General features: G+C 37.8%; 1 protein-coding gene across 2 annotated transcripts in view; it reads left to right on the forward strand.

Moving 5' to 3' along the window:
- Positions 1 to 5,489: 5,489 nt before the first annotated feature.
- Positions 5,490 to 15,949, forward strand: part of ADGRV1 (adhesion G protein-coupled receptor V1) — a 536,680-nt gene continuing 526,220 nt past the window's right edge. Inside the window, exon 1 of one of the 2 annotated variants that reach the window (XM_085014024.1) lies at positions 5,490 to 5,909. Coding sequence is in view for 1 of the 2 variants with exons in the window: in XM_021085376.2 (XP_020941035.2) it covers positions 5,657 to 5,678 (22 nt within the window). In the remaining variant the exon portion in view is untranslated. The remainder of the gene's footprint in view (positions 5,910 to 15,949) is intronic. The other variant, XM_021085376.2, reaches the window with a different exon arrangement.

Raw genomic sequence — 15,949 nt, forward strand, 5'->3', positions numbered from 1 at the left:
TGTGAAGATCAGATGAAAATACTGATTAGAAACTAGGCAGAGAAAAAGGAAATAGCAGATTATAAAAATGAGGACCTAGGACAAGTAATAGTCCAGATTTTTTACAAAGACTCAGGGCTAAAATACATATAAAATGGAATATATAGAGGGATCTTGTGGAACAGGACAGCAAATTCTGCTACAGAAATCTTCTTAAGGACAGGAACCATATCTTTATTCATCTTTATATCTCTGAAACACATATCATTGGCACTCAAAAAATGTTTGTTGAGTGAATTAATCAATTTAGATATCAGCATCAAAAAGCTCCTGATAACTAAAGTAACTTTTGCTCCTGCATAGAGCAGAGGTTGGCAAATATAACTCTGGTGATTTCTGGCCACTGCCTGCTTTTGTAAATAAGTTTTATTGGAACACAGCCATGCTCATCTGCTTAAATATCATCTTTGGGTGCTGTCACACTACAATGACAGATTTGAATAGTTGGCAACAGAGACTGGATGGCCTGCAAGTCTAAAATATTTACTGTCTGGCCCTTTGTAGTAAAAGTTTTCTGACCCTTGGCACAGAGGTTTAAAATTGCTTTTATATATGTTTCCTGTTGAGTGTGACTCAATCGCAGCATGGTTAACTCAGGTCCAGAGGTCACTGCGAGCACTTGGCTGTTCTGTCAGACAGGACAACAGCAAGGCCTGGGAACCAGAGCAGGGTGGATGTGACAGATTTGTTAAAGCCAAGAGGGAAGTCATTTGGTGGAATCCAGTAATCTCGTCTCTCCCTTCTCTGAACCATCTTTTGATCTCTTTGATGGTCACATTGTACTTTCAGTTATCATGTTTTATATCTTCTTTCTTTTTTCATTTTTTTTCCCCCATGTGCATGGCATGTGGAAATTCCCAGGCCATAGATCAAACCTGAGCCACAGTAGTAACCTGAGCCATAGCAATAACCTGAGCCACAGCAGTGACAATGCTGAACCCTTAACCCCTAGGCCACCAGGGAACTCATGTCTTTTTTCTCCTATTCAATGTGGACTATATGAGGGCAGAGACTGCATTTTGTCCATATTCATATTCTGAGGGTTGAGAGATGCTTCTGGTTAAATAGGTACTCATTTAGAAGATGCATTTTAGCTAGAAGGATTATGGTGCTATCTGAAGAAGAGGAAAAGCAGGGTCTGACAGCTCAGAGGCAGAAGGCTTCTAAGTATCAGTAAGAAAGAGAATAGCAAAAGGAAAATTAGTTTGGGGTGGAGTATTTAAGGAAGCAGTTAGCAATGAAGGATAGCTCTGTGTGAGAAATAGTTCAGGGACTTGCTCAGATTTCCAAGGCCTTTTTATTTCCAAAAAGCCCAAGAGTATTTGTCTTTTTCTGACCTGGGAGCAGAACCTCATGTTTAAAGTATTCTCAATTATTGAATGGATATTCTGATTCCTTTGTGTCACAAAATGAAACTCTGGCAGTGGAGCCTTCTTCTTATGTATTTGTCCAGTCACATCACTCAGTCAACAAATATTAAATGAATTACTACCTTGTGCCAGGCCCTTTGAGAGCTTGGATTTGAGCTCTGTTTTTCCATTATGAAGTGCTACAATGATAAACAATAAAATTTATTGAGAACTTTATGACATGTTGGGGTGTAAGGAAGGAAAAATAATTGATTAGTTGCCTCAGTGGGCCTGAACCCAGGAGTGGGGAGAGAAAGAGGAGTCCAGGTGTGTAGCAACTCCGGACAAGTCTGGATTTTTTTCTTCTATCTGGGCCCAAACAGAAGAAGCCTCTGGCAGACAGACTTGGGTATTCCTGAGGTTACCGCTTACTTCTACTTTTTTGAAGGGAAGGGAAGTCGATACTGCCTAAGCTTGGTTTTGTTCCTTTGATGAAACTGCCTTATGCATAAGTAACTTAGATATCTAAACTCGGAATGCCAAGTATGACAAATACCTCTTTCAAGGAACTAAAAAGATCTTTGGAGAAGATTTATGAGGCTTACTTAGTATTTAAGACTAACTAAATCGGAGAGAGAAGAAAAATTGTGTGACATCAGTGCTTTTCTTATAGGGTTTAAGAAAACGAATTACTCTTTAATGTGTGAAATTTGGAGTTACTGATTTTATTTCATGAAGCTTACTATAGAGAAAAATGCTTATCCTCCATTCTGTTGCATTTAGGCAGAATTGGGAAATAGGCCAACTTGCCTTCAGAATTTTCAACATTCTTCTCAACGCCCTTCTCTCTCAGTAGCACCCGACATCTCCAACCTCCCACCTCCAGATGCTCAGTAATCCACTTCCTTCCTGTTTTCCTTATCAAAACATGACTTGAAGAACCATCTCTTTAAGCTGTAAATAATGGAAGAAATTTAAAATATCTCTGATTTGGGCATATTTGTATTTTAACATGGAATCAAGTCATGTTTTCCAAGATTGGATGGTGAAATACAAGGAAGTCGGCTCTGGGCATTTTTTTGGATAATAGCCTCCAGGTTCTTCACACACTCTTAGAAGATTTCCTTCCTCCCTCGGTTCCTTCCATACGTATTAACTTTCTACTATATCCCAGAGCCTATTCTAACTGCTGGGTATAGAGGAGCAAATGAGAGAGACACGAAACCTATCTTCTTGGAGCTTCATCCATATGGGCAGACAAAAAACACCAAAATAAGCAAACAAGATTTTTTTTTTAGGTATAAATAATATAAAGAAAATAAAATAAAGCAGTACATAAGAGTGCCCACAGAAGTAGTTAGGGCAGACACCTTCAAGGAAGGGACAGTTAAGCTACCCTCCAAATGAAAGATGTGATAGATGGCATCAAACTGATGAAGAGTTTTGGCAACAGTGTTCCAGGCAGAGAGGAAAGCTTGTGCAAAAGTTCTGATGCAGGAATGATTTTGCTGTGTTTGAGCCAAAAAACAAAGGCAGGTCAGTGTGATAGGAATAGAGTGAAAAGAGGGAGAATGGTACAAGTTGGGGTTCTTTTCATCCATGTGAGGAGTCTGGATTTAAGTGTAATGGATGGACATGCATTTGATAACATCTATACTACTTTGCTTAAAATATCAGCTATATTTGTTTGCTGTGGTTTTATTTTTCAGCTCTTGGGAGAAGCTTTCAGCATTCCATATAATCTCTTTCTCTTGGAGCATTGCTAGTATTCTTTGGGATGCTTGGGTGTTTTTTTTGTTTTTGTTTTTTTTGGCTTGGCATGTTTCTGCATTTTGTTTCATTAAACTTTCACCCCAGAGAAAGTGTAACCTCAATGAACTCATGGTTGTGACTTAGACATCACTGTTTTTCCCACAGTGCCTTCCAGTGTTTTCTGCTTTCTGAATGCTCAGTAATAATTGTTAATGAATTACTTAGTTCCCTGAGGTAGCTCTGAGAAAGAGAGTGGGATTAAGTTTTCATTTTGACCCATCAAGGTGCCTAGAGCAGTGTCTGGCACAGAGAGAAAATGAATGTTGAATAAGTCCAGTTGTGCAGACTATGTTAAATCACCCGACTTGGTGAAACAATTATTAAGACAAAATAGTTTGTTGATAAACATTGACTCTGTTGGGGTCTCAATAAAATAACATGTAGCAGCAAATAAAGCCTTTAAGCATTCAATAACACGACAAAACTGTGGGTTGAATATACGTTTTAGTAACTGTTTTTTTTTGTCTTTTTGTCTTTTTAGGGCCGCACCTGCACTATATGGAGGTTCCCAGGTTAGGGGTGGAATTGGAGCTATACCAACCAGCTTATGCCAGAGCCGCAGCAATGCCAGATCCGAGCCTCGTCTGCAACCTACACCACAGCTCATGGCAACACCGGATCCTTAACCCGCTGAGCGAGGCCAGGGATCAAACCTGCAACCTCATGGTTCCTAGTTGGGTTTGTTAACCACTGTGCCCCAACGGGAACTCCTAGTAAGACATTTTAAATAATTTGGAAGCTATAAGAGATTTTAAATAATTTAGAAGCTGTAAATCAATGGCATATGTTAAATAAACACATGTTTACAATAACTAATGTAAGAAAACATTCTTCTAATATTGTTTTCTGTTTCACATTATCAGTACATGGAGAATCAGTTCATTGTTTTGACCTTAATTTGTCAACAAGTTTGTTTCTCTATTGCAGGACACACTAAGCACATCTATGTTTACTTTGTTAATAATGCTCATGGATTTATAGCTTCTAAACCCAGCTCCACCTCTGTAGTTTAGCTCACAGGAAAACTGCTCAATCCCCTTGATCGTTTAGGTTGCTCTTCTCACTACCTATTGTTGAGCCTTGAAGTGCATCATTGGTATTTCCACATGGTTTCTGTATCAGACCCTTCTGTCTAAGTAAATTCTGTCTTTGATTCCATTTGTTGACTGTTGCAGTTTGAGATGAGGCATTCAGCAACAATTCATAATAAAGCTAAATTAGTACTCCTGGATAGCAGTAACTAGTAATGACAAAGTAATTACTAGTCATTACTATTTCTATCCTTAGGAAGCTTACCTACATGCTCTGTATTTGGAAATAGGAAACCTAAGACCTAGTTCTAATTCCGCCTTTAACTAAGCCACTCAATCAATTCTTTGAAAAAATTTTTTTGACCATAAAATCTGTGGCGAGGTGGTGTGGGACTGCTAATTGCTAATTTTAATCTCCCTCTTGGTTCCAAACTTCTGTGGTTTTAGGTCTGCAGCTTGTGCTTTAAAAATCTCCGATGTAGATGGCGATTTGCATGTTGCTCATGAGATGGTGTGACCTTGGGGCTTTACTTTTAAGCCTTGGGAATAACTGCCAACATTTGTTGAGGGTTTGTTTACCACATGTCAGGTGCAAAGAGTTGCACCTCACATAATCTCATTCATCTAATCCCTCCAACAGCCTTATGAGGTAAGAATTAATAATCCTATTTTATAAACGAGGTGACGGATAACCTACCCAGACGTTGACATCAGTCTCTGCTATGTAGGAGTAGATTCCTCATTTCTAATATTTCACCAATGCACGCGCAAATTCTCAGGAGATAAACATCTCAGTGCTTCAACGCTGAAAGAAATGCCTTTCTAGGAAATTAACAAGACTCAGTAAAGCGGTTTTCTCCCCGGAAAGAAAACAGGGAATTGCTTATACTGGCGTTCCCAGGGCAGAGTGCCTGCTGTCTAGGTGGTGGTGGTGGAGGTGTGGCTTCCCGGTGCCCAAGGGAACAAACTAGCTAGTTTAGTCCAAACTGACAATTATATAGCACGAACTGCTCATCAGGTCCTAGATACGCTGCAGCTGCAGGACCGCGCTCAGGCAGGTCAACTCGGGCGCCTCTCTGCTGGAAGAGTCCATTAGGGATGGCCAAGGCAGGGTGTTCCCGCCGCCGGAGCGCGGACCTGGCTGCCCGCTGCGCCGACGGGGGGCGCGCTGCCTTGGGCGGCCACCCCTGCTCCTCTGGTCAGGTGAGCGCAGCCTGAGGAACCGCTAGCCCTATTGGAGCAGACGGAGGATGGAGTGGGAGGAGGCAGGGAGGAGGGTGAGAGGGGGAGGATGGAGCCACCTTCCTGATCGGATAGTGGCAGAAAGAGCAGGCAGCCCCAGCGAAGCGTGGGGACGCAAGCGAGAGACAGAGCGAGCGAGGCTGTGCTAAGGGAGGACCAGCGGAGACCACAGGGCGTGGGCGGATGTCGGTGTCCCCGGGGCCAGGTAGGCTGTGGCTGCGGGGTGGTGTTGCGAGCATCCACGGTGCCCACGAGAGGGCTGCAGTTTCCTCGCGTTGCTCTCTCGCACCTGTTGCTGGAGGTGGGCAGCGAGCGCGCGGCTGGCTGCAGCTGACCCCGCGGCGGTGCCCGCGTCCGCTCGCGCATGACTGCAGCTAGGCGGTGAGCTTGGCGTGCCTCCCACCCTCCCTTCCAGAGGTGAGGAATCTTAAAAAAGGTGAGAAGTGGATGAACAGAGGGAAAAGTTTTTCTTCCCTTTGTGCCTGTTTGAAACACGAATTCTCGCTTTAATTAAAAAGAAAAAAACTTCCTGGAAAATAACAGATTCAGAAAGGTGCGCCATAGATAGTAATTAATAACGGGAAGGTTGAGATAAATTTTAAGGAGTCTTAGGTTCCAAAATAAGTGGTATGTCGAAGAACTTTTCAGGGAGTTGATTTCAGGCAATTTGGAATCAGCCTGGAGCTGTAGAATTATATATATCTATTTAAAATGTACATATTTTTAATATTTTAAAATTGATTTTTTTTTCTTTAAAACTAAAAGAAACTGGCAGTATTCATCGGGAAAAATGATTTTCAGGTGCAGTGTTCACTTACTCTTTGTAACTTTTGTTTTAAACCAACTTTTTACATTTCACAAAATCAACAACCTTTAAAATGTGTGTAATGTGTTTATATGTTAGCTGCAAACTCTTCTAGAGTTTACTGATAGCGAATCTTAAGGGTGCATAATTACTGACAATTAGGATAAAACTGAAAAAAGTCTCTTAACTAATACACACGGCATTATATACTAATTGTTGCTGAAGTTATTACCTTATATTACTAAAGTTCTTTTTCCTTTCCTGTGTATTGTGTATCAAAAGAGCTAGGGAAAAAAAAAAAAAAGGAAAAAGAACAATGTTTTGTGTTCTAGTCACAATACAAATGAACTCCAGCAGTGTATTTATTTTTGTGTAATTTCTGAGGCTGCAAGGAAGTCCCAAATAACACCTTGAACTGTGTTGCAATAAAACATTTAAACATATGCGTTTAGATATAACATGCTGGCTCTGCCATTAACCTAGAGTGACTTTGGACATTCACTCATCCTTCTGTGCCTTAGTCTCTTCATTTGTAAATAGATTGAAGACTTTAGTTAGAAGTGAAAGGTCTCAAGATTAAAAAGAAGTAGCCAAAATGTGTACACTAAAAATAAGTATGACTAAACCTAGCTCCATGTTCCAGTTTCTATGATGAATGGCAATAGCAACCACCCAGTATTGAATGCTTGCTATGTATTGAATTCTCTTTATATAGGTTATGTTATTTACCATTCACAACAATGCCCTAAGTTAAATAGTATTATCCCAGTTTACAGATAATGACACTGAGGCATGGGAAGTTTAAGCTCCATGTCCAAAGTTCCCCCAGTTAGTAAGCTGGATCAAAGATTTTTCCTGAGGGCTCTTAGCGTCTACGCTATACTGAATGTGATGATTAAAACCTGAAACCACCCATAAGCATCAGCTAAGAAATAATCTTAGACTAAAATGTAAGTCCACAATGGAGTAATGGTAAAATTGTGCAATAGCACCGTTTTGTTATCAGACATAGAAATGATGTATCAGTCAACATTCATTATATTTTAAAAACAACAATTATAGTTTTATGTTGTGTATATAATTTATCAAATATTGAATGCATATCCTATTCATTGTTAGAAAATAATAACATGAGGTATGTTTGGAACACAGATTCTTTTACGATAATAAAAATAACAATTAGAAATAATATGGGAAGTCAGAGGCTAGTGTTATGCAAAAGTATTTCAGATATCTTTCTACTTGAAGATGCCCGTACCTTTGCTAGAAAAAGTGTTCACAGCAGAATCGGTTGTGACTAAACCCTTTTGTACATGTTCCCACGATAAATGATAATAGTATGCCACATTTTTTGAATGTCCACTATATACTAGGAATTCTACTAGGCCCTTTAAGTAGAGTAATTTTACATTTAATCAACATATACTATTTCCTTGATTTGCAGATGAAGAAACTGAGGCAGAAAGATCTATGCTCTGGGACAGTCCACAAAAAATTACCTTTTGACTTAGACTAGGTGTGTGGTCCTTTATTGCTGAGAAATTCATAGGCTGTGAACACAACATCGAAATTCTCAAGCATTGGAAGAAGACTTGGAACCAAACTAGACCAATCACCGCCCCCCCCCCATATATATATATTTAGGTACACTGAAACTTAGAAAAGTTAAGAGACTTGGAGTTCCTGTCATGGCTCGGTGGTTAATGAATCCTACTAGGAACCACGAGGTTGCAGGTTTGACCCCTGGCCTCTCTCAGTGGGGTAAAGATCCAGCGTTGCCGTGAGCTGTGGTGTTGGTCGCAGACGCGGCTCGGATCTGGCGTTGCTCTGGCTCTGGTGAAGGCTGGCAGCTACAGCTCCGATTGGACCCCCAGCCTGGGAACCTCCATATGCCCCCGGTGTGGCCCTATGAAGACAAAAGACAAAAAAACAAAAACACAAACAAAAAAAACACAATGAAAAGTTAAGAGACTCACTTAAAGTCAGTATTCAGTTTTCCAGTTTATGGCTTTGGTCATCTGTACATTCCCGATAACTAAGTGAGAAGCATGTTAACAGATGAACTTGGTCATTAAATGTTTAGTTTATTGCCACTCAATCAAGTGCTGCCTCATGCCCATTTTTATCTTGCTGTCCTGTTACTGAAAATTTCAGGGTCGCCCCACTTAGGATACAAAATCTTTGAGAATGGTAACTGTTTTCTGCTATATTTCTGTATTATCTCTAGGGTTTAGCAAAATGGTTAACATATTGAATAAATGGCTTTGTTTCCTATTTACCCGTGACAAGGGATTAATTTATGTACTGGGTCCAGAATCTACACAGTGGAAGCACTGTGCCATTTCCACTTTGATCTCACATAAGAGGGCAACTAGACAATTTACGCATACCTATAAAACATTTTAAACTCTTTAGATGGTAACTGCTTAATTTACCTATAAAATGTAGTATGTTACTACAGAGGGATGTGGATGGGTATTCCTCTGGTTTTGTGGAGAAACAAAGTAAAACAGCTAATAAGTATTTCACGCAGTTGAGTGAACATCTCTTTCTCTGACTTGCAAATAACTTTTTTCTTCCAGTTGTAAAGCTAATATACAGAGTCATGTAGGAAATTCAAACAGTACAGAAAAATAAATAAATAAATAAAAGAAAAAGAAAAATCACCAGGAACTCCACTGCCCAAAGGTTTTGGTGAGCATCCAGACAGACGGGTATCTTTCTTCCCTTAACTCCTGCCAAATCAGGGTGAGAGCTGAATTATTTACGGAAACCGTTTACGGTTTAAAGCTCTATTTAGTCTTAGTATTCTATCTCACTCCCAGGTAGCTGAAAAGTTATATAAACAAAGGTATTTCTTGAGAAATGAAGAGAGACATACTACTAATAAACCAGACTCTCCTTCACAGGCAGAATGAAATAATACAGAAAGTTGATTTTGCCACATATGCATGCCTGTTTTTTTTTTTTTCCCCCTTCACAAGTCAAGCCTGGGGGAACTGCAGACAGCTTTGCATATATGGAGGGTTTCCTGATATGCCAGGATGTCAGGCCACACAGAAAGCCACAGCACCCGGCCTCTGTTGCTCTCATAGAGGTGTGGCAGAGGAGGAGAAGGGTGGAGCTGGGACACTGGAGGCTGTGGTAATACAAAGGCTGTGTTTTCTGATTCCACTGTGACACACTATACACTTTAAAATGTACCAGAGCAAGTCCCTCCCCCAGCTGTTGGGCAGGTGGTCCTGGGGCCCTTTCTGGTGCAGTCAGGCGTGAATCTGGCTATACCTCAGAATGAGGGAAAGATGCTGTGAGGACATTTCTCATTCATTTATTCAGGATACTGCAAACCCAGAACGGACCCTCTCTCATATGAAGGGGTAAAACTGACTGTTTGAATAGTTGTCCATAGATGAGTTTTGAACTAATACACATTTATTAGTTAAAAGAAAGGCTGGGGGTCTCTTTGAAAGAGACAGTGCTAGCTCTCCTCATATGCATTTGCATGTAAGTACATTAAAATATTCATGTTTTAAAGATTATATTATTTGAATGTTTTAATTTCATAACTTTGTTATTCAAAATTCCTTTCCCCTAGGCACATTTTCTTGATTTGTGCTCTATATTTGGAGTAGAATTCTTTCATGCTTTGCTTTATTAGGGGCTTAACGTGGCTTAAATCCAACCATCTGTTCACATCTTGGCACATCAGCACATTGGAGGTGCTGGTAGGGGCTAAATAAAATTCCCACATTTTAAAGGTTAGGGAAAGAGCTACCTTTATGAATAGATTTCAAATGATTCTCAGCAAGACAATAGTGCAGAAGTGGAGTAAAAATGCATTTCATTCTCTGAAGCACAGGGTCCCCTGTCTGTCTTTAGTTTTGCTGAAAGGCAATTAGCATTTCAACTAGCCAATTTGGTTACATGCAACGAAGTACTTGGGTTTATAATTTGCTGCTCTCTGTCTGAGGCAGTTGAGCTCCAGCTCTTGTGTAATCCTCTCCAAGTAGCCTTGTCTCCAGCGTAGTTATTGTTGCTGGTCTTAAATAACTAATCAACAGAGTTTTCCTTGCCTTCAACTGTGGGGTGCCATAGGGCAAGGAAAATGAAATACCAGGCTAATAAGGGGATGATTGTAATTATTAAATAGTCATTATTGAAATGTGGCACAGGTTGAAAGATACTGAATAGCTTCAAATCAAATGCACTTCAAAAAGGCTTTGTGAGCCACTCTTAATCGTTTATTTCTGCATGTAGTATGTGCAATAAACAGAGGGTATATATAAATATGAATTAAGATGACTCAAAATTAACAGAAGAAGCAATTCTTGATTATTTATATTGACTTTGTTCTGCAAGAAAGAATTCTGTAGGGAGTATGTGTAAAAGAGAAAAAATTTTAAGTGTTGCAACAAATGAACAAGTGCTCTGAGGCATATTGTGGAACTAATTCAAGGGTTTGTATTTGTGTGCTACTTGGAAAGAAGATTTTGTTGGCTTCTTTATGCATGAATTCTGATAATTAGGTAATATTAATATACCTCATGTATATACTCATATCTATCTGAAGGAACCACTGTACATTATGATAATCCTTTTGTTAGGATAATTGGAATGATATTCTTTAATCCATATCATAGGCCAGCAATTCAGTTTAACTCATCTTTTAATGCAATAGTTTTTGTAAGGTTGTACTTATGTAATTATTTGGAAGTAATACATTTCTCGTTTTTCAAATAATGTTTAACTGAAAGAAGGCATGTATTAGATAAAAGCTTTGCAAGTGACCATTATAATTGAAAACATATATGAAAGAATTTTATTATCTTCTATATTTCCACACTGTGATATAAAGAGAAAGCCCTATCTGCAGCTATAATGTGTCATTTGTATATCGTTCAATTAAATTCAACAGTGTTGATGGGTGGAAATGAAACAAAGAAGGCTTACCTGTTCTCTGGCAGACTAGTCAACTAAGCATGGAAAGCTGTGGAAAAAGTGGGACTTGATCTGGACTTTGATGGATGGTAGAGAAGAGGGAGTGGTGAGAGGTAGAGAGGAGAGCCTGGGGATTATCTTGGATCAAAGGTGCAGAGGTAAGAATGATCTGGCTTTTCTGACCCAGATAAACATTAGATCAACTTGACTGGAATTGTTGTCAGAACAAGATGGCTGAATGTGCAGGATGGGATACATTTTTCTGAAAGAAATTGAGATGTAATTCATTTATAAAAAAAAAAAAAAAAAAAAAAAAAGGCCCCACAAGGTAGATAATTCAGTAGTATTTAGTGTATTTACAGAGTTGCATGACTGTCACTAGTGTCTATTCCAGAACGTTTTCAGTCACCTCAAAACAACAACAACAACAACAAAATCCTCTACCTGTTAGCTTTACTCTCCATTCTCTCCTCAGCCCTAAGTCCTTTCCATTCCTATAAATGTATCTATTCTGAAACAGTCATATAAATGGAATCCTCCAATACATGGCCTTTTGTGTCCACCTTCTGTCACTATACTTTCAAGGTTCATCGTATTGTAGCATGTATCACTACTTTGTTCTTCTTTATGGCTGAATAATATTCCATTGTATTATTATACTTCTTTTTGTTTATCCACTCATCAATTGATGGACATTTGGGCTGTTGCTACTTTTGACTATTATATTATGGATATTTGTATGGACATATGTTTTCAATTTTCTTGGCTAGGAGTGGAACTGCTGGATCAATAGAGAGGAGGATAAGATAGCCAGGATGTGTTTAGAAGAAATTTATTCTTCTATACTTTCTCTTAAGCTCAAGGTCACATTATGAGGGAAATGCATCAAGTATGGCTTGAAGGTTTAGCACATAGAACTCTGCTTGCATAGATTTCTGCCAGTAATAAGACATTTAGCACAACGAAACTGTGAGAAAACAAAATAAAGGCACAATTTTCAATCAGTGACTTCTTCCTCACCATTGGCTCTAGGTTTTCCTAAGAAGGGAAATGTGGTAGTGGATGATATAATGCTTGATCTATCTGAGATGTGCCAAAATCAGAAATGTGATTGGATATTACCTGATGTACACAGAATTCAATTTTCTGATGACTTCTTTCTTTTTGGTAGGCACTCATCTAAATGATGTGGTTGAACTGACAATGTGAAATAAATTTATTTTTCCTTGTCAGGCAGATTACAGAAGCTTTAAAATGAGATTTTGTTAATGACGGCACCTGAGTCACTTGTTTGAGCCTAGGGCTTTAGGTAAAAGACAATTAAAAGACCAGTTCACTAACGTATAGTTTGTCAGATAGCACCAGTGCTGGTGTGTGTGTATGTATGTGTATGTGCATTTTTGGATTTGTTTATCTGGAACCTTAACTTATTTCCTAAAAGGGTCTGATGTACTTTATAAAATAAACTGACATTTGAACAAACCTGTCTGATTTTGGTTGAGGTAAAATATTTTATGCTCCTTTAAAAAAACCTAAAGAGTATATTTGCTTAGTGCCTTATAATTTGGAGCATATGTTTGCATAAATTTATTCATGTAATTTTATAACGGCTTCATTGTAAGTTAGCGGTTTTTACTTAATAGATGACATGATTCATAAAAGTCAACAAAATTAATTAAAAACAACAAAAAGCCCAGATCTTCAACTTAATATCCGCAAGTTGTCCACTCATTAAAAATCACAGTAGTTACCATAATGTAGTATTTTGTTATTTTGGTATCTTACAAAAATATTTATGTTAATTTTAAAGTGAACTGACTTTCTATCTTAAATCTCCCAATGTAAAAAAATCTGTTTCATTGGGTAGCATACATTGTAAACCTCACTGTAATAAGAATATTCCCAAACCTAAGCCAGGACTTTACTTCTTATGAACACATGTTGTCAGAACTATACATAATTGGAGATAATCTTTGAATATCAGCTTTAAAGCAATTTTGTCATTGTGTGGCAGTTTTAAGTAGTAGTTAAATATCTTTGTCATGGAAAGCAAAGTTTGGGAATAGTTCTTGTTTTTAGGTGATTAAAATGCTCTAGCTTTTATAAGTCAGGGATATACCTGCTACTTGAGATCTTGAAATAATGTGATTAATAGAATTTCCAGAAGCTGTTTTAGCTTTCAGGAATTTTACTACATTCTCTTTATTATTCTTACTAATATTCATGAAAGATACTGTATTGGGGGTTGGTCATTCATGTATGTATTGTTTACTAAGGCAGTCTGCCATGCCCTTGGAAAATACATGGAGCTGGTGATTTCTACTTTCACATTTTATTATATTCACTGACCTCAAAATTTATTTAGATTTTTGGTGGTTTTTAATGATGTAAAATTCCAGTGATTTCATGGCACTGTTTGTTTAGAAATTCTAACCCTACTCTTCCAGGCAGCCAACACCTTTTCCCTGTTCCCCCAGGCTCACTTCTTTCAGAACAGGAGATGAACGTAGCCATGGAAAGCATTAAGGCTGCATACATGATTCTGCTCTTATTAAAGTATTATGTCAGCTACAAATAAAATCTATACTGACACCTAATTATCTTGCAAATGGCAATCTGGGTGTGAAGTTGTGTATAATATGACCATTTTTGTTATACCATTAAGCATCAGGTATAGGGGCTATTCTGTTTACTGGACTATGCTACTGAGTAGGCTGTGAGAGACTGCATTTCATTACAGAGGGAAGAGAATGAGGATGTCCACTTTTCATTTCATGGTGTTTTTATATGATTGGATGTATGAAGCAGTGGCTTTTAAAATTATCTTCGCTATATGATTATTAGCAGGACTCTTTTGTTGAATGGAGAGCATTAATCTTGCATTTAGTTAAGAGCATAAGATCTGGACCTTGAGAGCTTGAGTTTATATTCCTTGCTTTGCATTTCCAAGGTATAGTGTTGGCAAATATATTTAATCTGTTATGTTCCTCATCTGAAAATGAGTGTAACAATAGTACGTATCTTATATTTCAAATGGTTGCTGTGAGGATCAAATGAGTTAACACATGTAAAACAATTATAATGGCAACTAGACTTAGTAAAGTTAACTGCTATTAGCTACTATTGTCATATGTGAAATCCAAATTATTGATGATTAAGGTGCCTAAGGATATCTTTTCCTTAGTTCCTTTTGCCTCCTCTAGATCCCTGAAGAGGATTTAAATTTACCTAGAATTAAATTTAATTAAAATTAATTAATTTCATTAATTTATTTTGTTTTATTTAAATTTAATTAAATAAAATTAAATTAAATTTACCTAGGACTCAAGCTCTAGCCCATAATATTTTTTTCTTTTTTACATAAGCTTATTTTGGATCCTTAGCACATTAATATTTAGCCTTTTTATTTTCTAACATAAGCATTTCCCTAAGGAAATCAAACCCTCAAATTAGGTTTTATATCATTCAGTTTCCTGTTTTCATAATCATTGCTGCTTTGACCCCCATGAGTCTTTTTTTTTTTTTTAATTTTCAAGTGATGCTGCTTTATTTTTGGTTTTTGATACTGTTCATTTTTCAATAAATTTTATTATATTCAGAGTACAAGGTCTATATGATACCCAGTTTTTGGAATTTACTGTCAATTTTTATAAACTTTTTCTGTATGTTCAAAAGAACATTGTGTTCTCTGTTTAATGGAGATGTTTCATATGCCGTAGGATCACCAGATAACCTTTGCTGTGTAGTTCAAATCTACCATGCCCTTCATAATTTTTGTATACTTGGCATATTAACTACAGAGCAGGAGGGGAGAGAGAAGAGGGAGAAAAAGAGAGATGCTAAGAATTAAGATCCCATACTTCTTTTTGGGATTCTAGCAATTTTTGCTTTATATATTTTGAAGTTGTGTCTTAGCTTATAGTATCTCTTGGTAAATTGATAGTCTTGGTATTATATAATGGCTATCTTTATCTGCAGTAGTGATTTTTGTAGTCTGTTTTGTCTGTTAGTCGCAGATACCAGTAATACTTCACTAGTATGAGTCTGTTATCTCATGAACTTCAGAAGGAAGAAAATAATCCCGAAAGAATCTAAGATATAAGGAATGTTTACTGAAGTAGAAAGCAAACATTTGGATAGATGTAGAAAATATGAATGACTAAATTCTATAATGTTAAATATTGAGAGTTAAGTTAAACAAGGTATAGCCTATGTCATGAAAAATGTTAGCTGATAGTGCAGCTTGTGTGACAGATGATTGGGTTGAAGTGTTTTAAGATTCTTTTATTGTTCAACAGTGAGTTGAAGATATTTATTTTATTTTTTGTTTTTTGTCTTTTTAGGGCCGCACCTGTGGCATATGGAGGTTCCCAGGCTAGGGGTTGAATCGGAGCTGTAGCTACCAGCCTATGCCACAGCAACACGGTATCTGAGCCGCATCTGCAACCTACACCACAGCTCACGGTAGTGCCAGATCCCCAACCCACTGAGCAAGGCCAGGGATCAAACTTGTGTCCTCATGGGTACCAGTCACATTCGTTTCTTCTAAGCCACGATGGGAACTCTGAAGATATTAAGTTTAAACCTATAAAAGTTTACAGGACAAAAATGAAATCTCTCAGAGAAAACAAATGAATAAATCCATAAGCACAGCAAAAGGAGGGAAGAGAAGAAAAATAAAACTGTGTAAGGGCAGGACAAAAAACACAAAATGATATAAGAGAAAATTTAAA

The sequence above is a fragment of the Sus scrofa genome, chromosome 2 (assembly GCF_054392235.1).
Source record: "Sus scrofa isolate SSC_HxYL_T2T_F1_AM1 chromosome 2, Sscrofa_HxYL_maternal_Yorkshire_Landrace_v2.0, whole genome shotgun sequence".
NCBI classification, from domain to species: domain Eukaryota; kingdom Metazoa; phylum Chordata; class Mammalia; order Artiodactyla; family Suidae; genus Sus; species Sus scrofa.